Genomic DNA, 25,493 nt, shown 5'->3' with positions numbered 1-25,493 from the left:
CAAAGCATAAGACCTAAAAAACAGTACAGTAGAAAGTTTTAACTTGGCTTCATGATTTATGACACTGGCACAGCCTTTAGGGTTGAAACTCTGTTTACTTCTAAACATCTGAATGCTGACTTCACCTGAAGGTCAAGGTAAGAGGTTGAGGCTGTCCTGTGACGGTTATTAGCAAGTCCTCAGAGAAAGTTCCTAAAACACGACTATGAAAGGTGACTTCCACAATCTGGCAGGCCCCAGGGGGAACAACACCTTCCTCAGGACTGAAGGAGAAACAGCGGCCGAATGTGGTGTCAGGGCTTGAAAACCTGAAAGGGGCATCAATCAGGCCTGTGTTCGACATCTGCACCTGGACAAAAACAAAGATGCACTCATTTAACACTCAGATTTTCCCATAATAAATACAGTGCAGGTATCTGTGACTTTGTGACTTCCGATGTAATACTCTTAGATTTCGTGGTAATAGGGCACCAAGACAGAGTTAAATAGTCTTTTTCAAATTTATTCATATCCTTCCAATAAAGAAGGAAAAAAACAGCTGTTGCACAAATAAGCTGAAATGGACCAAAGTAAAAACAAATAAAAAATTATGAAAATGATAACATTGCTTTTGAATTGTGTTTCAAAAGCAATATTTTAAAAAAAACAAAAAACCAAACAAGCATTATAAACGAAGACTGTTTATTTTACTTATAAACTAATAATTTGTTGAACAATCCTTTGAGGCAATCACTGGAATCTAGTGTTTCCTGTAACTGTCAATCAGACTTCTGCACCTGTTGACGGGTATTTTGGGTCACTGCTCATCAGGATTGTGCTCTAATTTGTCTGGGATAGTTTTCTTTGTTTGCTTTAAATCTTCATGTTTATTTAATTTATTTCTTTCGCATATGCCTTTTTACAACATTACATCACAACTAAACAAAATGATAGAAAAGGAGCAGCAAAAAGGAAGAAAATATCTTTAATTAACTCAATTCAATTCACTAAATTATCATTTTAGAATGAGTTTTTATTATGTTATATTATTAGTTTTTTCAGTCTCCAGTTCTTTGAGTGAATATTATAAATGTTTCCTTTTCTTTGATGGAAGGGTATGAATACATTTAATGACAGTATATTAATTTGTTCAGCACTAGAAACATTTGAATAAACACTTACAGAATGGTTTAAGCATTTAAGCATGAATTAAGTTTAAGCTGAGCGAATTGGTTGGCTGGTTAGCTGAATTTCATTACCCATAATGCAACTGTCATGGCTTGGCTGTTAATTATAGCTTAATGTTCCTTACCTCATAAATATCTTTGTCATCTATAAAAACATTTTTCATATCCATTAGGTGATAGTTGAGCTCAAGTTGAGGTCCCAGGCCTTCACCCTTGATTGTGAGAGGTAACCTTGACTGACGGCCTAAGACCAGATACAGACGTAACGTGCAGAAAAAAAGGTAAGACAGAGAAATACGAAAAATATTCTTATATGACAAAAAAACAGAACACAAGGTATATAAAAAGAAAACACAAAAACAAACCACTTTATAATTATGTATAGCAACACAGTGGAAATTTTTCAGCTAATTTCACCAAATAAATCTAGATATATGATCATTAAGCCTCATATGTAGAGTATATAGACATTGACATGTTCTAATTCTTGTTGTAAGGGCAAAAATTAGCACTGTCACTGGGGAAAAATGAAACACAACTTTAATTTACATTTGAGGTATTATATGTTGAAAGGTCTTAATTTAGCCTTTATTCTACTTAAACAACCTTGGAAGATTCTCCATCAGGTCAAATCTCACCTAATGTGAAAGTCAAATTGATCTTTGACTGATCTATAAACTGAGCCATTCAGAAATGACCCTGTATCCATAACTGTATACATACACGGATATACTTTGCACTAACTTCATGTAGTGTGGTTCCACAGGCTGCATTTATGTTGCTGTAATCACACATTAGTTTGCAAACCAACATATAAATGTTTTTCTCTTCATGAAGACACTGATAGCTACAACAGGCCCATTACAGGGCTGCTGCACGGCTACTTCATAGTTTACTTTCTTCAGCTTTGTTGCAAAGTCTGAATCCAGTGCACACTGCTTGATAAAGGTTGATCAGGTCTCTGTGTTCCTTAGAATCATGGAAAATTCATGCAAATCTGGCCTCCGGCTCAAGGCACACATGGAGGCCACATGCAAATTCGTCAATAGCCATTTACTGCCGGCGAGTTGAGGAAATAAAATGGGACATCATTACAGAATTAGCTGCATGGGAAACCTTCTCCCATGCTCTCTCTGGTGGAATTATTGTTTTTTAAATATGTATAATATTGAAAGGATTACTCCAGTGTTTACAGAGTCAGCTGATCCATTTGTTGTGTTTTACCCAGTTTTATTCAGGATCTGGTGCCCTGAGGGTGAAGGGACACAACATGATAATGTGTGATTTGCTCTGACTAATAGACACTGTTTGCCCAGACTAGTCTGTCTAACCTTCATGTGTACCAGCCCACAGGGGGTGGAGGAGTCTTTGTGAGAATACCAAATTTATTGATTTATAGAACAGGAACTGTGTGCCTGAACCTGTTGAAACAATCGACTGCACTGTGCTGAAGAAGAAAAAAAAATCTCTTGGTCCACAGAGATTTTGGTATCAAGAAAAAAGAAAATTTTGAAAACGTTTTTTCATTTTTGCTTCCCTGCAACCCTTAATTGGATGAAGCTGTATAGAAAATGAACTCTCTGAATGTATGATTATGGCAATATATGCTAATTGGCACGAGGCATAAACAGTAGGCTTATGTAGGTATCAAGTCAAATCTGAATTCTTCTGTTATTATTACTGTTGAATGAATCATTATATTATTTTATATTTCCTTTTAATAAAAAACAGCTTACAGCTGCAGGAATCCATTTAAAATTTGAGAGATGGTTAAACATGGGTTCAAACATAGATGCCTGTTGACAAACAATGCAAATGCTACTCTGTAAATAATTTTAAACCAGATATTTCTCACAACGAGACACGATTTTTTGTTTCAAACACAGATATACATGTTATTGTGCGTTTGTGCTCTACATCTAAATGATCGTTGTTGTCCTCAAACTGGATACTGACCTGTGACATCACAGTATACATTATACTGGTAAAGTTTAGCTTCATCAGGCTTAAAAAGGATGTGGAACTTAGCTGTGGTGTTTGGCCATATCTCACCCTCCTAAACCACAAAGAGACAAGCATGATTACGTTGGTGAAATGAACAGAAGATATGCAAACAGCAGAAGAAAAAAGAGGTGAGGCAGAAAGCAATGTCCCTGTTGACAGGGTATTTATATAGGTCCAAGGTTAAACACACACTCTTATAAAAGTGTGTGGTTTTGTGGATGAGTGTACACTGCTGACCATTGCCCTTAAATACCCTCTCTAAGTTTGTGCTAAAACTGGCCAAGAGACTGTCTCCTCTCCCTCCTCTGTACTTTCTCTCCACCGCCCAACCTCTGTCTTTCATCTGCCTTCTATCTCCTTCTGTCCAGGGAACCTGACCCAGCTGAGAATTAATATGAATATTATGAATATGAATTAAATCAAGTAGCAAGAGGCAATATAACCAAACATCTACCAAGTTAAGAACCTAGACAAGCTACTGGTCCCTGCCAGCTGAGATAACGCTTCACACTGACATGGATAAAACGTCTACACATGCAGCCTTTTTATGACTTCAATTTAAAACAGTTGAGAAAATGAATGTGCTAAGAGAGAAGAGAGAGAAATGATTTGAAAATAAACACACACCGCTGGCTCCAAAGTTATGGAGCTGAGTGAGAGGTAGTCTTTAGCTGGTCTGTATTCTGGCTGGGATCTGGATAGCAGTGGGGGGTGATGGATCACTGTGGGAGGAGGCTCAGATTGAAAAAGCCACTGCCCTTTCTCCTCCTCCTCCTTCCCCTGCTGGATAACTGAGCTCTCCCTAGGGAGGTGCAGGTGAGCAGGTGAATAGTAAAACAAAGGTTAAATGAGGAGAGTCCATTGAAAAATGAACAAGGCAAAGAGGAACGAGTTGTTTACAGAAAGAAGGTGAGAGAGCTGAGCTATTTCTGAAAACACTCTTTCATTAAAAAAGAAAAGAAAGAAAAAGTAACAAAACCAAAACAGCACAACTATTTAAGATATATACAGTCTGGTTGCAGCATGTGTTCACAAACAAACAGCAATTTATATTTCCCTTTGGGGATTAATAAAGTATTTTCATTCAACTGTGTGCCTTACCACAGTAAGCTCTGATCCTCTTCTTGCTGGCTGCGCCACAGCGTCCAACAGTACTTAAGAGGAATATTGCTCCTATTGGTGAGGGACACTGTGTGAACATTGGCCAGGGTGACATAAGTCTTCTTCAGCACTACATAGTCAGGTTCAAGATGGATGTTGAGTTCTTCACTAAATCCATACAGGCTGATGTACACATCTTCACCTGAGATGATGACGTAGAAAATCAGTAAAACAAGTGGACAAACACATAAATGTACAGTATAAGCCAGCAGATTTCCACATTTTTTTCATCATTATTCTCAGACGATTGGTGGTGTTTAAATGAGTGATTTTGTCATTCAGAGTAAAATTAAATAAATTGGGTATAAATAACTATCTCATTTATTTAGGATAAGTGATGCTATGGTGTTGCTTTTCCTGAACTTTCTAAATCAGAACTAACTCCTCAGTAATCCAATATATCTGTAATGGTAACATGGTAACACCATGTGCTCTCTTCAACATTGAGACAGAGAGCAACAAAAACCAAAAACAGAAATAAGATGCAAAACTAGGTTTTGTATAAAGCCACTAAGAATGAGGTCTCGTGTAAATTTGACAAGTGTTTGTTTATATTCAAATCAGTGGGACTGCAGTCTCAGTCTGCAGAACCACTGCAGTGCCCGTGGATTGCTCATTCTTATTTACCTGCTCTGGTTAGAATCTCTAAAACAAGGGTAAAATTCCAGCATCAGGAAATCTATACACACACCTGGACCTCTCAATGTTTATGCACAATGCAACCGTCTAAATTCTGAACACTGACTTTGGTTCTGGCTTCGAGCAGTAAACTCTTCTACATTTATGTGTTTTGTTGATGATTCCTTGATACAATATTTCCCAGTAAAATCACAGATGCCTCAGTCAATAAAACTGAAGAACTGAAAAACGAGATCAAAATGACATAGAGGAGTTTCTTGTTTGGAAGAAGCTGAGCTCAATAAGTCCAACGGGGTATTTCATTTTACTGTGACCAAGTTTTTAAACCAAAACAACCATGGAGGGTTGCCATTTATTAATTTTCCTTTCACAATTTTTGTGTCCAATTCAGCCTGTCAAGTTCAAATAAACAGAGTATACTATTCATTGTGACTGTGTACACTGTGTATATACATATATATATATATATATATATATATATATATATATATATATATATATATATATATATATATAGATAGATAGATAGATAGATAGATATAGACATATATCTATATCTATATATATGTGTGTGTGTGTAAAGGCAAAATTCCCAATGGTCTGTACTATTATAACTTTGTGAAATAAGATATCACTTTTGAATTCACTGAGTTGAAAAGGATAAGTAAAACTATATATATATATATAAAAAAAAAGACAAATTAGATCACTTTGCTGATGAGTAGTAATGTACTTGTCAAGTGGGATTAAGAGTTACACAAAACACTTGATGTGAGTGTATATACTTACATATATACACTAGCATCCACAGTTTGTACTCACAAGGACGTTCTTAAATAAAATTGTCAACTTTAATCAACTTGAGTTATTCATTTTCTCTATTTAATCTGTTCTCAGGAAGAAACCATGGACCTTTCCAATGCTAAATGAGAAAGATCAAGTAACACCATGCCCTTTAAAACCAAACTAGAGGACAATTTGACTAAGGATCTGATTTTTGCATCAGTTGGCTGTTTCAAAGAAATAACAGGGTTAAAGTTCATTGATCGATCAACCAAATCCAACATATTCATCTTTTTCAATAACAAGTAAAACTATTTAATTGTAAAAGTGGGTCATTATATGTCAAGACTATGCAGATGGGAGGTCTACTAATGAACCTCTTCCTGGGCTGTAAGAAGTACTAAATTGGGAACTGAAATACCTTATTTCTGAGTGACACAGAGGCCAGATGTTTTTATATGTTTACAACAAAGTGACCATAGTTCTGATGGTAGAAACAAAAAAAGCTGACGTATGCAGGCTGGTAAAATCTATGCAATGACTAAATCTGTCTTAAAAACACCCATAAGAATTCAGGGAGACCTCGAGGTTGTTTCCAATGACCAATTATGTGAGAAGTTTCCATCACCTACCTCGAGGCAGTCAGAGGGAACATTAAAAAAAAGCCTTGCAAAGTGCCAGAGGAAGGCCAGTTTATTTCTTTTTCATTGCTAGGAAATCTATAAAACTGTGAGATATCATCACATGGAGTAGAAGTAAGAAAAAAGAGGTGAGATGAAGGATGAATGACAGAAGGAAATGAGAGGGACAAAATGAAGAATTGTGGGATCCAGAGAGAAAAGTAATTATCTCACAGCATTCTGATGCTATGACAGCAGCTGACAAGCAGGGAGAGCTGCAGCTTATTGCTCGGCTTTCATCATAGCTGTCCACCATCTCATCCTACCCCCCACTCACTTTCTTCTCCCATAATTTCTCTATGAACACAGCAATGGAACTTCTCAACTCCCTCAGCTACCTTTGATTACCACACTGACAGCAGATCTGTAGAATGTGTGTGAGAGCATGTGGATGCACATAAGCCTGCATTTAAGTATGTGTTTGTTGATGTGCAGCTGCTTACTGTTTGTGTGTCTGCTATTTTCTAAAAAAGGCTGCTGTGCTCAAGTCCCCTCGGTGCTGTAGCCCTGTCAAAGCAGATGCCTCAGTGCTCCCTCAGAGCTGTCCATCTTTTGCTTTAAATCAGCAGCAGTGACAGAGGAGGGGGAGGTGTTTTTGTGGGTGGCGGTTTACTGGAGCAGCAGAGTCTCAGATTTGTAGGATGCAGCAAGGATTTTCTAACAAACCATAATGGAAAACAAGTGAGCTGTGCAAGTTATCATTCCTTAAAGCTGCATTTTCTTTTGACAGCAGAAAATAAGAGACACTATGTTGTAGCATTAAGCAGAAGTTGTCATATGCATGCAACTAAAAACACAAAAAATGTACACAAGTCTCCATACCACCTCCCCCAAAGAGGCTTTTTGCTGTATGATAACCTGAAACATACATGAGAGTGAGGGAGACAGGGAAGTGTGTTAAATTAAAAATGATAGTCTCTTGACAGGTTGTAAGTGGTGCCCTGGACCTGGGGTGGCCCTCCTATTATTAAAGCTTAATGCTATTCAGTGCCACTACAGTTGCAGTTCCTTCTGCTGTCCCACCGAATACCTAAGTAGCCACACAGATTTGCTGGTTTGTTTACAAAAAAAAAAAAACTTTCTCTGTACTTGGAAGCAAATACTTGGCTGTCTGTGTTTACCACCAACCCAAACTTCATCATGATCATAATCATTCAATAATCTGTGAAGAATTGCAGAATACTGTTATGTCACAGAACCAGCAGAGTAGAATTATCCATCTAGATTCAAGCCCTGCTTGCTTTTTGTGTTCACTATCTACAACATATTCAGTAGTTATATGCAGGACTTCACTAGCTTCAGAATAAAATTGATAAAAAATACTCCAAACATAACTTGGGTAATATTTAATTTCTCTGTTAGGGAATTTAAATTACTGTCAGGCTGTTTTTTTTTCTTAGTTGAAAGCTGAAAATCAGAGTTCTGATTTGTCACTGCTTCAGCAGCATCAACACCACAAAAAAAGTAAAAAAAACAACCTTATAACATGAGTAGAACGTTGTCAAATGAAATATGATTATTTGAAACTAAAATTGCTTTAAGCTAGATGCCAGAATTGTGACTAAGATGTTTGCTTGGAAACACAAAGATGTATAGCAATTATTAAAGAGGTGTATTTCATGGCTTTCTGTGGTGTTTCCAAACACCATGTCTCCTACATTTGATCCATAACTGTAAAAATCAGCAGTGACATTTTATGAAAATAATTGCCAACACATGTAGATATAATTTTCACACAGTGCCTTGGTAGTAGAACAGTTTAACCAAAAATAGTGTCAGTATGATATGACCTTTACATACATGTTTGTTTATTTCTTTTTTCTCTCACACTCTCTCTCTTTCATTCACAAACGTATACATGGGTGCAGTACATAGAGGAAGATCTACCCAGATGATGCATAGCTAAAAAAGGAACTCAAGTCTGCAGCACAGAGCTCATTTATGGCATACATGAAGCATAATGGGATTCGGTAAATATTTACTGAGCTGCACAGCTGAAATTAGCTTTAAAGAGACTCTGATGTGCTCAGCTTGGGTCAGGAATAAGATGGATTTATTTATTATTTATCCAAGTGCCTAATCAGATTCATGTTTGCTCATTCTATTTTTAACTACCAATGGTTAGCTTACAGACAAATTGTTCTTTTTATTTTATAACAAACAAATTATAAGTTCTTCATAAACAAATGGAAATTTTTTATTTAAGTACAAACTAAAACTCCTACATATTTAAAACATAACAGCTTGTGTTGTCTAACTTATCACTGCAGTAATAATTTAATCTAAGCTATATACATTTGTTGCATTTATTGTTTTTATCATCACAAGCAACTATTTAATTATGATATTTCCAGCTACACTCTTATACAGTCAGTTCTAGACTGTTTTAGTAAACAGAACTAGTAGGTCTTCCTTTTTTTTTTTTCTTTTTTTTTTTTTTTTTTTTGTCTTGTCGAGCATTTAGGCAAGCAGAATGATGGTCTGGATGCTGTGTTCTGCTGAGCAAATTTTCTCTGCCAAGGGAAACTTTATAGATATAATGATCCCCTTGACTTTCTGATTTTTTTTTTATTTCTATATTTATTTTGCGTTATTGTTTGAATTATAGCGTTTGTACTGCTGGACCGGAGAGGACAGAAGAAAGACAGAAAGAGAAAGAAGAGAAAACACCTCATAAGAAAAGTGAAAGAGATAAAGGGAGAGGAAAGGAAAAAAAAAGAACCCTAAAAAAAAAGAAATAAAAAATAACCCAAAAACAAAAAGAAAAACAACCCACAGATGTATACATATATACACACATACATACACACACACACACACACACACACACACATTTTTATATATATATATATATATATATATATATATATATATATATATATATATACACACGCATACATACATACATACGTACAAACACATACACACTCGCCAGTATTAACACATATACATACACATACTTTAGATCATGGTAACTAAACTATGAATCTAAGAAGTGAAATATAAATGAGAAACAAACAGAAATGAGAAAACTAGCTGCTGTTAGTGAATAAACCTGCAGACGACTCGGTGACTGTGTCACATGCAGAACATGCAGAGTGGAACGTGTTCCGAAAAAGGTGATCATGCCAGTGTGACCCCACCCACCCAAAGGCAAGAGGCACGCCAGGAGTAGCCCCGACACCGGGGCCATCGGCAGCCACCCCCAGGTGCAGACCCCAACCACCCCACCCCGGAGCCAGCCATGCACCGACAGAGGGGGGGTCCCAGCCAGAGTCCCCCACAGTCAGAGTGAACAGGCCCCAGCAGGCCCGGACCAGCGAGGACCGGCCCCGCTGGGCACCGGCCACCCAGGGCAGACAGAGCGCGGGCCCCACGGCCCCAAGAGCCTGGAAGCAACCCCCCACCCCCCCTGGATCCCAGGACCGCCACCGAGTGGCAGCCAGGCCGCATCCCAGTGCACCAGCAGCGTCCCCCGAGCACCCCCCCCATGCACACACACGTACCCACACACACACACACACACACACACACACACATACCAACACACTCACACATCCACACTTCCTCCTTAAGCACACTCTACCCACCCAATCTCTTACACACCCTCAGACTCACACTCTCCTACCCCCGTGTCCCCACTCACATACTCCCCTATACACACATACACACCTCATAACACACACCCCCACAAGCTCCCCCTATATATACCTCAATATGCACCCCCCTACTAAGACCCCATTCACACACTCCCTTCTTTATACTCACACACCCCATCACACCCCATCACAAACACATCCCGCTCACTCCCTAATCACTCATTCTTCCATACACGCATACCCCACTCTACACACACACACACCTCCCTACACCCCTCTATCCACATTCACACTCCTCCTTGTACACCCACCCCATCACTCCCCCGTATCACCAGCATAACCCCACATACACACCCCCACCCATCTGCAAACACCCCCCCTCCCCCTATCCCAGCGGCCACCCACTTTCCTAAATTCTTTTACCCTGATCCCCCCCCCCCTCTACTCTAACATTCATTCACCACTTCATCTGTTGGCTCATGCACACCCTCATCTTTCCTTCTCAACGTGTCCCATGTGAGATACCCCCAGGGGAGCAGGGGACAGGAGGGCCCCAATCAGGGCCCCACAACTACCGCCCACCCCCGCCAATGCCCCCCCACCACCTCACACATGCAGCTGATCCAGCACCACCCAGGGCCAGCAGCAGTCCCACCCCTGCCAGGCCAGCCCAGACCCAGGTCCCCTGAACAGCACCACTCCCCCGCCCAAACTCCTCCGGCACAGCCCCGGAAATAGGGGCGTGGCAGGACCCCATCGACACCCCCTCCCTCCCAGCTTATGAATGATTGTGAAATGTGTGTTATTTGCAATTAAAATTGGGAAGAAGTAACCACATCATGTTGGGAGCGGGACCACCAAAGCAGCCACGCCCACCTCACACTGCATGGCCCGCCCCCCAAAATATGTCCATGTGGTGTCAATGTGTGTTTTTTGTGTTATGTTGACTAAGTGTAATTAAAAATGGGAGGTGAACCGATGCTGGGTGCAGCGATCGAGACCACCTTGATGGCCTCTCTCACCATCCAGATCAACGTGTCCACCTCCCAACGCCCTGCCTGTGTGTGGTGGAAGAAGGGAAGGAGGGGGGTCCGGGGATTTAGGTCCCGAGGGAAGCGCACCTCCCTCAAGAAGATGAGCCACCTGCGGCACGAGGCACGTCCCCCATTCCCGGGGCCCCCGAAGGCCAGGACAAGCCAAGGGTAGCTGCTCCAACAACCAGGGCCCTCAGCAACACCAACAAAAGAAAATAATCTTAAAATCAGTCCTGAAACGCACACGGAGCCAATGCAGCGATGGTAAAACTAGTGTGATGTGTTCCTGCCCTCTGGTCCTCGTCAGATCTCGTGCTGCTGAGGTCTGAAGTAACTGTAACTGTAACTGTAAGCTTGGTGCCCCTGAAGGCACCAACGAACCACATGCAAAAGTGGGGGGCAGGTGTCTCTCAGAAGGAGACACCAATACACATGCACCCCTATACTCCCCCCTACCCCATTCACACACACACATCACCCCACTCCGCCCTACACACAGACCAGTACGCCCCCCCACTAATAGGTCTACCTAAAAGTCCATTTCAAGCTTACAGTTACTTCAGACCTCAGCAGCACGAGATCTGACGAGGACCAGAGGGCAGGAACACATCACACTAGTTTTACCATCGCTGCATTGGCTCCGTGTGCGTTGCAGGACTGATTTTAAGATTATTTTTGTCATTTATTAATGTCTTAGTGGTCTTAGACCTTCTTATTTATCTGACCTCTTTTTAAGATGAGGTCCTGTGGTACCAGCCTTTTACATGTTCCTATAGTGAGAACCAAAACTTACAGTTTTCTTGTATGAAAAGGTGCTATAAAATAATTTTTTTTTTTTTTTTTTTAATTTGCTGAAAGCTACACTGTTTGGCCAAAAACAATGTTACCACAAAAAAAAAAAAAAAAGTAACACACTAATTTTAGTTGGACTGCTTTCATCACTGCTCTCTTGTGTAGACTGCTGTGAAAAAAATAAATGGTTTATTAAATTCTTATTTCTTATTGTTACTTACTGTAGCTTAACAGGATGACATAACAAATGTATTTGAGATACCGCAAATTACATCATCAAGGCTACAACATTTGGAATTAAATAATTCCACCTTGACTGCATCACTACTCATCATGTGAAGTACTGACTTAACGATAAAGAAAGCAGGAATATTATTAACACCTAATGATTCATAAAAATTGAAATTCCTCAGATGCCTTTAGTTTTTGGAAAATCCTGTAAATCACTTAAACTTTTGCATGTTTCTGTAAGTTCACAATTACTGCAGGAGTTTTGCCTGAATCAGTTTATTCTGATTTGTTTTTATCCAGTTACAATAAACATCTGACAGTACCCATTCCCCTGATTTACTTGGTTTTCTTGTGTTTTTTTTTGTTTTTTTTTGGCTTTGGTAATTTAGATAATTGGTTCCCAACCTGAGATGTGGGAACTCTAGGGGGTCCCCCAAAGAGCACCGGGGGGTTCCCAAGGCTTTGACCACTCAGAGCCACTGTGATTAATTAATATGTCCTTTTTTTTAAAGCAAGGCTCTGTTATTAATTTAACTTTGGCTTCATCAAAAACAGGACTCATTCAGAATACATTATGGTGAGAATCTCACTAATGAAAGCATAAAACCAAGCATGGTTTCGGCCCGGGTGGGGCAGGGGGTCCACAGCTTTTCAGTACTTGTATGAACAGAGGCCCCAAGGGAAAAAAAAGTTGATTTAGGTGATTATACTTGGAAGCCAAACTCTCCACTTTCTCCCAGTTCTCAATGTATCCCTGCTCCAACACATAGGCTGGTGGATCCATTTAATGTAAGCCAGGTGTGTTGGAGCAGGGATAGATTGAAAACCTGTAGAATAGTGGAGCTCAACTTTTGGCACCCCGGACATACATTAAAATGTGAGAGGAAACCAGAGCTCTCGGGAAGTGGAATAAAGAGCTGAAGAGAGGAGAGATAAAGAGGGGAATAAAGGCAAGATACCATTCCCTTTGAGAAGGCTGCTCTGAGCAGTAAATACAATAAATAGCAGATACAGTGAGCTTAATCCACATGCTCACAGCCCAGTTCCCTTAGGATGTCATGGATTCTCCTCTCATTATCATTACTTACATCACCTTTGACTTTATAGCACCACGCAGACATGCACAAATACATCCCCTTTTTCAAAGTGCCTCTAGTGTATCATCTCAGCTGCTGTATCCAAGGTTGAAGAATCCTCACAATAAAATACTTGTTTTTGTAAACTAGCAAACAGTCAGCTCGGAACACAATGTCCTTGATTTAGCTGAACTGATAAAAGAAGACGTTTTGAAATTACCAGAACCTACACAATACTGTACTGTACACATCATTCTCATGTTGTCATAACATTATCACTACCACATATGCAGCCAAGGCTTGTGATGAATAAAGGCCCCTCTGAATGAACCTGAATGAAGAAGGACAAGTGATGCATTTTGTCTTTTAACTTTCCATTATTTGACAAACATATGTTGCAACATCCAGCATTTAACAATATATAAGCTGCACAAATATTGTATTTTTAATCGGGATGGGACTTTAACGTTAATAACGATTAATTACTTACAGAAACATTAACACGTTGAAAAAAAAAACGCATTTTAATCGCGGAACCTTTGTCAGAGCACAACTTCCTGGTACACCAATTACAGTGATGCGGTAGCTACTAACACAGTCCCATTGATGCTATATTTAGTAAATTTTCAGACCCTTCAGAGAGTCTATTTAAAGACAAAGCCAGCATCAACAAGTCTAGGTCTTTTTTGGGTGGTACCGGGGACTTTTTAAAAGAATGTGTAGTTTTTATTCTACATCAGACTTACCTCCCTCTCATCCCATCCTAAAGAACACATACGTAATCCGGTCTTCATGCAGCTCCACGCTGCCTCAGAGCCGGAGGTGATCACCTCTGCTGCAGGATTAGACTGAAGTTGCCACTAAGCAATCCCATCCTGGTTTACTGTCAGATATTATTCTCTATCAATATGGATAAAAACTTTTACAAAGTTTAAATTGCTGTAACATATTGTAGACTCTTAATTAGAGAATAACTGGAACTGCAGGTGTTAGTTAAAGTATTTAAAATGACACTTTAACAATGGGTCTGTTCGATTTTGGCCAGGGATGTTTTCTAATGCTTTTTTTACTGTTTTAAAAGTCAAAATGCATTTATGGAGGCTGGATTTACAATATTTATTCTCTTTTTCTATTATTTGATTTAATCATTTTTCAATTTAAAAAAAAGTTGTTTTTTGGTGCAAATTTATTTTGTAATGAAAATGTGAGTATTTGAGATTAATTAATAACAAAGCCTGTAATTATTTGGATTAATTTTTTCAATTGAGTCCCACCCTTAATTTTTAAATATATGCCGTCTACGAACTAGACTTTTTGTTACATGGTGTCCTATTTTTTGTGAAGTGATTTTACAATTGGTTTCATTAATTATTTTGTTATAGTTATCATTGTATTTTTATGCTAATTAGATCCACTTGTAGTCTCTTTTAATGTTTACAAGGGTGTCAAACTCCAGTCCTTGAGGGCCGGTATCTGGCAGGTTTTTGTTGTTTCCCTCTACCAATGCAGCTGATTCGAATCAAATGCATCCAGCAGCTTCTTGTCAACCTGTTTTTAAGTTTTGGTCAGGTGTGTTGGAGCATGGAGACAACAAAAACCTTTAGGATACCAGCCCTTTATATTGTAAACCTGTGGTTTACAATATAAATCTGCTATTGACTGCTAATATAATTTAGCCTATGCTTAAATATGGCCCTTTTACAAACTAAACACTCATTGTAATTAATGTGCACTTCCCCTGTTTTGAAAGGGGCTTTTTTTTATCATTATTATTTGTTTTTTGGGTTTTTTTGGAAAGGAAAAAAATCCTGTCAAAAATTATTTGTTCATCAGGTCCTCTTTTTCATCATTGCTGCTGACAGAGAATCTAACTACAAAATGAATTCCTTTATTCATTATCATTAATCCCTTCAGTTGTCAGACTATGAAAAAGATGGTTACGTGCAGCAGATACTCATGCTCCCAGGCTAAAGAGCCCATTTAGTACGTTTTATGTTGATCCTGCTACCTGCTGTTCTAACAGGCATGTAAGGTACAGTCGAATTTAACTTATTTAATTAAAGGATTGTTCGGCCACAAAAACAACAACAGCAACAGTGCTCGGAAAGAGAACTGCACTGAGCAGACTGCAGCTCCTGAGAATACCGGACTGGCATTACAGATCATGAGGCAAAGAAGGCAAGAGAAGGTGATGTGCATGGAAGTGACAGAGGGGCAAACAGGGCTGCCTCCTAGCTAGGCTAAAGGTTAATGCTGAGAGACCACCAATCCCATCCCAGTTTCTGTGCCATGTATGTTCACTCAAAAACAACATGGCCCTATTTCCAGTAAGGCTGGGGGCTTATCCACGTAAGTTTTATCTGTACATCACCATACTGACACGGGAAAATAACACCCTGGACTGTGTTCATATAAACAAACAAGACTCGTATAGAGACACACAGAGACTCACTCCCACCCCAACTGGAGCTTTTCTGACATCTCCATCATGCTGGTCCCTGCCTATCATTCTTTACTAAAACGCTGCACGCCAACATGCAGTACCTTCTCAGTGTGGCCCAGTTATGCTGTTGCTACACTGCTAGACTATTTCCAGTGTAAGAGCAGGCCCACCAGACTAAGAAACAGCTTTTACCCAGCAGCTCTGAAAGCGGTGAACACAGAAGGACCCCAGTAGCTCTGCTGATCCCCCAAATTTAATACTTATTGTCATTTATATACTCTCTGTAAAACATTTGTGAATAAAAATAAAGTGTAAACCTTAATAGGATTTCATTGAAGGTGGGAGCTCTCCACAGATGCCCATGTGAAGAAATGGATGGAATATAGAAAAAAATGAAGGATTTCCTCTAATATTGGCACAAATTTATCTCACCAGTATGATAGTGCAAAAGCAGGTCTTGCTGATGGTCTCCTACACTGGTGGGTTGGAAATCCACAGTCACTTGCATGCTCTCACCCACATCAAGGGACCCAGAGGATGGGGTCACAGAGAAAGGCCTGGAATAGATGGTCAGTGTTTAATAAACTGGCCGAAGAGACATAACGTTTAAGTTATAACTTTTAACTAAAACTTTGTTTTAAGTAGTTAAAGTTTAGTTAAACAATTTCTACTAAAAACCTTTCCCTGTTAATCTGATTCTGAGTGACTGCCATGTCACAACTTTATTGATTAATGCTGCTGTGTGTGTTACATATAAGACAGTTGGGATCAACACATCCTTACCTCTCTGTATGTAACTTGAACTTAGCCTTGCAGTTCCCTATGTTGCGGACAAGATGAGTTTTCTGTGTGGAGGATTTCACAGCACAGACGGGTAGAGAAATCTCATCTCGAAAGTCAAGAATGGCACGTGGGCCAATGGCATAGATTGGGATCTCAAACCGTTCCCTCTCTGTCACACAAACCAGTCTATGGTTGTAGTCCTGAATAGAAGAAAAATGTTCTTAAAAAAATGTCTGCAAATAACCAAACTCATAAAACATAACTGATCTGTGTTATCTGTTTGTCAGAGCAAAAGAAAAGACGGATTTTTTAAATGTTTATTTCTAAAGAAACACATATGCACCTTTAGCAAAGCGTCTATCACAGTATGTTTCAACAAGAAGCCAGTGGCTCTGAGACTTTACTAAGCTAAGTTACTTAACAGTGACACCAGTTAACAGGGACACACACCAGTAAGTAAAAGTTAAACCCACTTTTCTAACAGGCTAACAATGATTATATTTGTACACTAGTATGTAAAAGGAATGGTATTTTATTCAGTTTTCTTGTTTTTATGATAACATGAGACACTTTAGTTTAGATAGTTTAATTCATTGACCATGAATATGCTATCATTAGTTAATTAGCAGTAAAATAAGGGAAATCGAATAAAGCATTAGCATAGCTAATTAGTATATGATATTATTATTATTATTATTATTGTTGTTGTTGTTGTTGTTGTTGTTGTTATTATTATTATTATTAATAATAATAATAATGATAATAATAATAATAATAATAATAATAATAATAATAATAATAATAATAATAATAATAATAATATTGTCATTTCTATTTGTACTGTGCAGCAACATCCAATCGGCTTTGCAACATTTTACTGACTCTAACCAGTACATTTCATGTAATCTGTACAAATACTGCCTATCTACAGCTGTTCTGGACTTTTAATATGTCTTTTTTTTTTTTTTTTTTTTTTTTTTAGTCTTATCTGGGCTTTTTATTCTTAGGTTTTTTGTACTTTTTGTACCTGCACCATGGTGGACTTGGATAATGACATTCATAACATTTCGATGTATTTGTCTCAAAGTGTGCCACTTTAGATAAATTTGATTTCTGACAGAATTGTTTTGTTCCTGCAGCTCAAAGATATTGTATTTCACTTTCAGTAGAAGTTCTTTTGACTGAATGTTCTGGGATGTACAGTAACTAAACCTTTTCAATCTATTCTTGACAAAAATTTGCCCCACAACTTTCGATGAAGCCTTTTTTTAATCAGATTAAATTTGAACCCCTAGGAATGTGAATTCTACATGTAAACTCGTAAATCCATACGTCATTCACCACTTTGGATAAATTGTACCACCAAATCAAGCTCAGAGTCTGTAAAAAAAAAAGTAATTATATAAAAACTTTGTAGCATATGTTTTGATAGACCATTATGATAATTAAAAATCTTATCTTATCTGAATTTTAGGTCATCCTCCAAGAAGTATAAAATCATGATTCTTTATTGTACCATCCAACTCTAACTTTGTGTTTGCATATTTTTGGAGCAATACCTTGTTTTCCTGTGGTGTGAAAATTACTGTAAAAGTGGTAAACATTCCTGGTGCCACCTTGCTAACGGCCTCCTCTGGACCCACCACATGAAACTGCTCTGAATCCTGCTGTTCAAGCTTAACTTGCTGTGAAACCTGGAAAAAAAAAAAAAAAAAAAATACAGAAAATGAAATACAGAAGACATCAAACAGTGGTGCCACAAACACCAACAAGTGATGATTTACTCATTACTCCTTGATGGTATCTTGTACAGGTCTCCAGTCTACCGAGACCTTTACCAATCGTTCTCTACTCCTTACAAACAACCCAAAAACCATAACTCGGAATTATTATTACTTTTTTTTTGCTAATGTCAGAAGGATGTGAAAAAAACTGTGATGCTTTCGTCTACTGTTCCATTGGTAGTTTTGCTTAAAATACTCAGCATCCATCAGTCCTCCATCCATTCATTTCTTCAGTCTGGTTTATCTTATTCAGTTATGACACTGGTGACCCCGGTCAGGTCATCACCATGTTCAGCAGTGCTGTTTAGAATAGTATAAATTCATTACATTAATGACTCTTATCTTTGACTCACCTTGTCATTGTTAAAAAGAAGCAGAGATAACTTGTAGGTCTGGGAGGGAAGATAGTTCTGGAAGATCAGCTCAGATGGGTAGGGCTGAAAAAGTGGCTGGTCCATTTTTACAGATGACAACTGCCAGAAAACACACATGTAGTTATGATTCTTATCTAAATATAGTTTTCTTAGTATATACATTTTTTAAAATATATATTTTTCATTTTTTATAGTTCTTTGGACTTTGCAACATAACTATATAGGATGTAATACATCTTGTCAAAACTAAATCAGATTATTTTGATATATCTTATTTCATTATATTAGTGTAAGACAAAACATTAAACTGTGTTTTATACTGTAGGCCTGAGGATTTATATAAATCCCCTATCCCACTGAACACCTGAGGTCACTTGGACTGGAGTTTGGTCACTTTCACATTTGCATTTCCAAAAAGTCAATAAAAACAGTGTCCAAGGTGAGATGCAGAAATTATTCTTATTAAATGTGATGAGGAGGCATTTCTTCACTTCAAAGACATTTCATGAACTTTTAAAGGAACTTTTCTGCTGCAAACCTCCGTTTAAACTCTGTCCCTAATAGTAATGAGCATTGAGTCACATTGTTTGCCCTCTACCTATCAAACAGTACTTGCTGACTTAAGAGGTACCAAACTTTGGTATGGTGTAGATGACCTTAGGAAACAGCACACAATCTGCATTCAGGAGAGTCACAAAATCAAAGATTAAATAATGAGAAACGTATTACATTCAGCTTTTTCTATTAATGAAGAATCAGAATTTCACGCATCTACCAGGTCATAATTCTACCTGGTATAGCCACACACACACACACACACACACACACACACACACACACACACACACACATATATATATATATATATATATATATATATATATATATATATATATATATATATATACATACACATATTTATCTAATATATATAGATATAGATATAGATAGATAGATAGATGGATAGATAGATGGATAGATGGATAGATAGATAGATAGATAGATAGATAGATAGATAGATAGATAGATAGATAGATAGATAGATAGATAGATAGATAGATAGATAGATAGATAGATAGATAGATAGATAGATAGATGTAGATATAGATATATAGATATATGGTTTTTTTTTTGTATAATGTTAAGTTATTGTATTTATTCTGACTGGGCCACCCCGTCAAAGTTTCTTAACAATTGTAACACTTTCTAGTCTTTACTTTGTGATGTGCAGCGTTGCTTGTGTGGAGTTGCTCCAGGATACGAGGCAGGTGCACCTCGATGGTATTATTGAGACGTTCATCTGTAGACTGGAGCATCTCTTGGGTGAAAATGGATGGAGTCATCTGCAATCAAACAAACACACACATCTTTATGCAACAATTACCCCTTTACTCTCTTTAAATCTTAAACTTCCATGATGAGGTACAGACGGTCACTACTGATGGCTGAAATGGTGTACAAGATAATGAGCCAAAGCTTGATAGTTTACAGATGTGACAGTTTACAGACAGCACTATTAGGAACATATACATGAGTTGATTTAATTGTATTCATAAAACGTTCCTGTTGTATAGAGCAATGTTTTTCAACCACTGTGCCATGGAACACTAGATTGCCGTGAGAGATTATCAGGTGGGCCTTGAGAAATTATCCAAATTCACCTGATTGGTCTAAAAAGCAGCTTTATGTACATCCAAAAAGGCCCAGGTTTTCTTGTGTTTATCTTATTTCTATTCAAGACACTTTGACAAGATGACTATATTAATATGGGCTTTTTAAAAAAAATAAACAAACAAAAAAACATTTTTGTTTGTGGTGAGTTGTCAGTGAAAAAAAGTGTGCCTTGGCTTAAAAAAGGTTGAAAAACACTGGTATCGAGTTAATATATACTCTACAAAATCCACGGACACCTTTTTATTTGTTTACTAGAGCAGGGATCCCCAATCCTGGTCCTTGAGGACCAGTGTCCTGCAGGTTTTCCAAGTGTCCCAGCTGCAACATGCCTGATTCAAATGTGCATGTGCATTTAGCAGACATGGGCAGAGCTTGTCTGAATGTGAGTCAGTTGTGTTCCAGCAGGAACACTTGGAAAACCTGCAGGACACCAGTCCTTGAGGACCAGGGCTGTGCTAGAGAGAAAGAAACATCCAACTGCACTGAGCCAATTTAAAGGATGAGTCAGGAAAGGATTTTACCTAAACATCTAAATTAACAAGGTAGCCAGAGATAATACATGCGCAGTATTTAGAAAGCTTACGCTTGTGTGCATACTCATAATAACCTATGATTATAATAATAACCATTCAACTTCAACCACTCATAATAACCTATATTATATATATTACTTAGAGTAAACAGATCTGTTTGAGTAATTTTAAGTACTATAAGCAGGCAGATACTAAACAAAAAATGTCCATATAGGTGTCCAAACTGAAGCCATTACTTATGTAGAAACCAATGTACGATTTATTGTTGATCTTAGGCCTTTTTTTTTTGGAAACTGTTGCATACATACAGATGATTTAGAGGCATCCAATTAGAGGGAATTTTCACATAGCACTTAATCAAATGAAAAGAGAGCAGTTTCTAACAATAAATTTTCTGTAAAGCTGACCACATTTAAGGGACTTTTATTTTAAAGTAAACCAGATATGCACCATTCAGTTCAATTTTTGTTTGTTTTTGGTTCCTCTTTTTCTCTGTATATGTTTGTTTAGGCGTGTACTCTCTATTTAAGATAAATAAAGCTAGTTTTGATAACCTACTAATAAAACAAGAGATTTTACATGCTAAATCATACCTATGAGTACAGCAACCCACTGCAGAACTAAGTAATGAAATTATGTTGCTGGTCTTTAAATGCTGACTTCAAGTGGTATAATGGAGAAGTGCACTCAGAAGCTTACAGAACTGCAAATATTGTTGTACATATTCAGTTCGATCCAGTTTACTTATATACTATTGCACCAATTCACAACAAAACAATTTTAAATAAATTTAGAGATATTTACAACTAGTCACCGTAGAAATAACAAAATGTATTGACTTCAAGTAACAATTTTATTACAGTCAGATTAAATACCAGCCGATATTATACAATTGTAATCCAGTCATATTCCACTTCAGTCCAATCAATTAATCTAAGTAATTCAAATTAATTAGTCTTATTATTTTCATATTACATAAATTTATTTAAACTGTGTTCGAATAGAAAATCACATTGAATCTCAATTTAATGTCATTGAATCCAATGCTGCACTGCTACATTTACCTGCAGAAAACACAGGAGGCTAACATTAAATTCAGGTTTTCATGCTGATTAATGAGTGCAGTAGCGTTTTACATTCTGCAGTTCATAAACTCAGCAAGCTTTTTTGAGTAATAAAAAAAAATTATTGTTTTATTATCATCAAACAATAACTCCATACAGTCTAATCAACTCTAAAGATTAATATCCAATTTAATGATCTCATAGAACTGTAGTTGAGCTTGAGAGCATACGCCTAAAATAGCTAAGTGGAGTTCAGTGCAACTAAACACTGCGGTAAAATATTGATTTTTATTCCCTATAAGAACCCAAAGTAATTACGCTGGCAATCTGTCATTTAAAGAAAGTTCTTAAAAACCATGGGACAATGTCCAAAATAAGGAAATCCTGGTTCCAACATCTGCAGAACCCTTTATATAAAAATGTACATGTTGTTATATTGTTTTAACCTTTCAATAAGTTCAATCAGAAGTAATAAAATGTTGCTCTCAGAAAAAAGGCGAAATGATACAATTAACTTACCCTTCTGTGTTTTTCTTCCTTCACTACAAGTTTATTTCTGCAAAGCAGAGCAGTCTTGTGAACCTGACTGGCTCTCATTCTGATTGTGTTGAAGGAAAATTATCTGCAAAAAGACCACAAAGGGAAGAACTTGTTAAGATATACAAGTAAATGGTAATTAAATAGACATTTTATTACTAACCTGGTACTAGAAAAATTATATCTTTGTAAATGCCATCTTCCTTGGATGAACCTTGAGGTTTTAGTAGCTGTGGTGTTACACCAATCCAATTCTGTTGTGAATGAAAATTAATTATTTTTAATGTGTACAAGTTTGCTCCTGTCTTAGCTGTATAATTTGAACATCTGAATAAGCAAGATATATCCTAAAAGTGACATGATGATACTTGAACTGTTTGGCTGAAGTGTCCTGATGACAGACAAACTGTTTCATTCAGATCTAATCGGAGCAGAAATTATTATATAAATTATACAAAGTTTGGTGGTAAGAAAAATACAAAATAGTTTTATGAAACTAAATACAGTTGTGCTCATATTTATTCATACCCTTTCATTAAAGAAGGGGAAAAAACAGCTGCTTGTAAAATAAGCTGAAACTGAATAAAACAATAAATAAAAATTTTATGAAAATCATTACAATGTTTTCTAATTCTGGTTCAATAGAAATATTTTTTAAAAAGCAAACAAATAATATAATTTATTACATATTACATCACTCATAAACTAATATTTTGTTGAACAATCCTTTTTTTTTCCATTTGTTTTTTTTTCTTTCTTCAACTCAATTAAATGAAAAAACAGTGTCTTATATTACTAAATTATATTTTTGCAAATTTTTAGTTATTGTTCCTTTTTTAAGTCTCCACTCATTTGAGTGACTGTTGTAAATTCAGCCTTTTCTTTAATGAAAGGGTATGAATAATGAAATGAAATGAAAAATACTTTATTAATCCCCAAAGGGAAATACATGAGGAAAATAAATACACACAAATACATGAAGGGAATACACATGAGCACAACTGTGGTTAGAATAATAGTAATCTCAGGATAAGTACATTCACTTTGATATCAGCAGGAGGAAAGCACATGTGTGAGAATTTGTCCTTTTCCTGTGTGTGACTTAAATTTCCTTGAAATAATTACTTTGTATTCTTATGGTCCCTTTAGGGACCACAAAAATATATCCAACAATAAAATTTGGATTTTAATCTAGTCAAAAGAAAAGATAACAAGTCCTCGGGCGGACCACTGGCCTGCAGGTTTTAGATATTTTCTGATCAACACACCTGACTGGGATTAATGGAATTAATGGTTCATAAAGAGGCTTATTGGGCACAACTTGACTGTTAATTTCCGTTAGCATAGTTTATTATTAACGTCAGTTATCCTCTAAAATAAACATCCAAGAACCTCAAGTATTCATGTTACGACGTTTTGTTTGTTTGTTTTTGTTCATTATTCAGTTTCAACCGGTACATATTATACAGAACTAATATACCAGTGAGGAACAAGCAGCACAGGGAAGGTGGGTTACATTTTTATTTAATAGTTGTTGTAAAAACTTCCTGTCGAAGTTTCAAAACGTCCCGTATAAATGTAAATTGTGTAACTGTTCTGTGTCAATAAAAGCTAAGATGAAATAAGTTATTTATACATTCGTTTAAATTCTGTAGAGCTTGTGTTTAATAATTTCTTACCACTGTCTTCATAAACTCTGTTGTCAAGAAGCACTGGGGCAAGCTTGCAGTTCTTTTTCGTTGTGGCTTGTAGTCATGGCAACAACTCTCCCCCAAGAAGCTGCTTTCTAATTGGCTAGCAGCAGCACCGCTTAGAAATGGAAGGAAAGAAAAAAGAAAAATAGTTGAGGTAAAGATCACGGTGCTGGATTATTGCAAGAATATATGTTTATATATATTCAGGGTCGCTTCCCCGCGACCCTGAATATATATAAACGAATGAATGAATATATTTAAATTTAAAAAAAAAAAAAAAAAAAAAAAAGAGAGAGGCTCTGTTGTCAGGTATTCCTCCTATATCTATTCTATTCTATTCTATTCTTTGCGACATTCATTCATTTGTTAATTTGACAGACGCTTGCAAAGCTACCTACATGTGAGAAGCATAGACCGTATGTGAAAGGAAAAGGTTTATTAAAAGCTTTATTATAATGTTAATTACTAATGGGGTTTTTTTTTTTTTGTTTTTTTGTTTTTTTCTGTTTAGCAGTTAAAGTCAAGCAGTTATTCATGTAGAGATTTTTAAATGTGATTTTTACGATTATTACTGTATGGTAATTTAGCAGATCTTTTCAAAAGTGATGTACAGTTGTGCTCATATGTATTCATCCTCTTTCATTAAAGAAAAGGCTGAATTTACAACAGTCACTCAAATAACTGGAGACTTAAAAAGGGAACAACAACTACAAAATACAATTGAGTAATATAAGACGCTGGGTTTTTTTTTCATTCAATTGAGTTGAAGAAAGAAAACAAACAAACAAATTGGTCCTGGACAAATGAGAACACTTTTCTGTTGACCAGTGGGACAAAATACCTGTCAACAGGTGCAGAAGTCTGACTGAGAGGAACAGAAAACAACTGACTGTTGCGGAAAATTTAAAGGATTGTTCAACAAAATATTAGTTTATGAATGATGTATTATGTAATAAATTATCTTATTTATTAGCTTTTTAAAAAAGAATATTTCTATTGAACCAGAATTAGAAAACAATGTGATGATTTTCACAAAAAATTTTATTTATTATTACTTTCGTCAGTTTCAGCTTGTTTTGCAGGCAGCTGTTTTTTTCCTTTTTTAATATATAGGGTATGAATAAATATGAGCACAACTGTATGTGTGTGTGTATATATATATAATGAATACTTTTTTCATTCAATCATCCGCAGCGCACCACCTGTTTTCCTTTTATTTTCTCAGTCCTAATCTGCTGTGGCCCCAACACACCTTTAAAACTAGAACTCCCAGGTTGAAGATCCCTGCAGCTCATCAACACCTACTGTTCTTCTATAAAATGAGCTTTACTCAGGGTGTCCAGCTCTAGTCCTCAAGGGGCACAATCCTGCAGGTTTTGGATCTATCCCTGTTTCAACACACCAGACTCAAATAATGAGTCATTTTGCAGAACTTCATTGGC

General features: G+C 37.0%; 1 protein-coding gene across 1 annotated transcript in view; it reads right to left on the bottom strand.

Annotated features, from left to right (window-relative positions):
• Positions 1-19,892, bottom strand: part of hydin (HYDIN axonemal central pair apparatus protein) — a gene marked incomplete at both ends in the record, with an annotated part of 105,642 nt that extends 85,750 nt beyond the window's left edge. Inside the window, 10 exons of the mRNA XM_079252078.1 lie at positions 126-349; positions 1,292-1,410; positions 3,123-3,222; positions 3,798-3,972; positions 4,272-4,473; positions 16,041-16,165; positions 16,392-16,591; positions 17,951-18,085; positions 18,529-18,648; positions 19,767-19,892. Coding sequence (XP_079108204.1) covers positions 126-349; positions 1,292-1,410; positions 3,123-3,222; positions 3,798-3,972; positions 4,272-4,473; positions 16,041-16,165; positions 16,392-16,591; positions 17,951-18,085; positions 18,529-18,648; positions 19,767-19,892 — 1,526 coding nt within the window. The remainder of the gene's footprint in view (positions 1-125; positions 350-1,291; positions 1,411-3,122; positions 3,223-3,797; positions 3,973-4,271; positions 4,474-16,040; positions 16,166-16,391; positions 16,592-17,950; positions 18,086-18,528; positions 18,649-19,766) is intronic.
• Between the last annotated feature and the right edge of the window lie 5,601 nt (positions 19,893-25,493).

Source organism: Telmatherina bonti, assembly GCF_933228915.1.
Source record: "Telmatherina bonti genome assembly, chromosome: 2".
NCBI classification, from domain to species: domain Eukaryota; kingdom Metazoa; phylum Chordata; class Actinopteri; order Atheriniformes; family Telmatherinidae; genus Telmatherina; species Telmatherina bonti.
The sequence above is the reverse complement of the archived record's forward strand: the minus strand, read 5'-3'. Positions and strand labels throughout refer to the sequence as shown.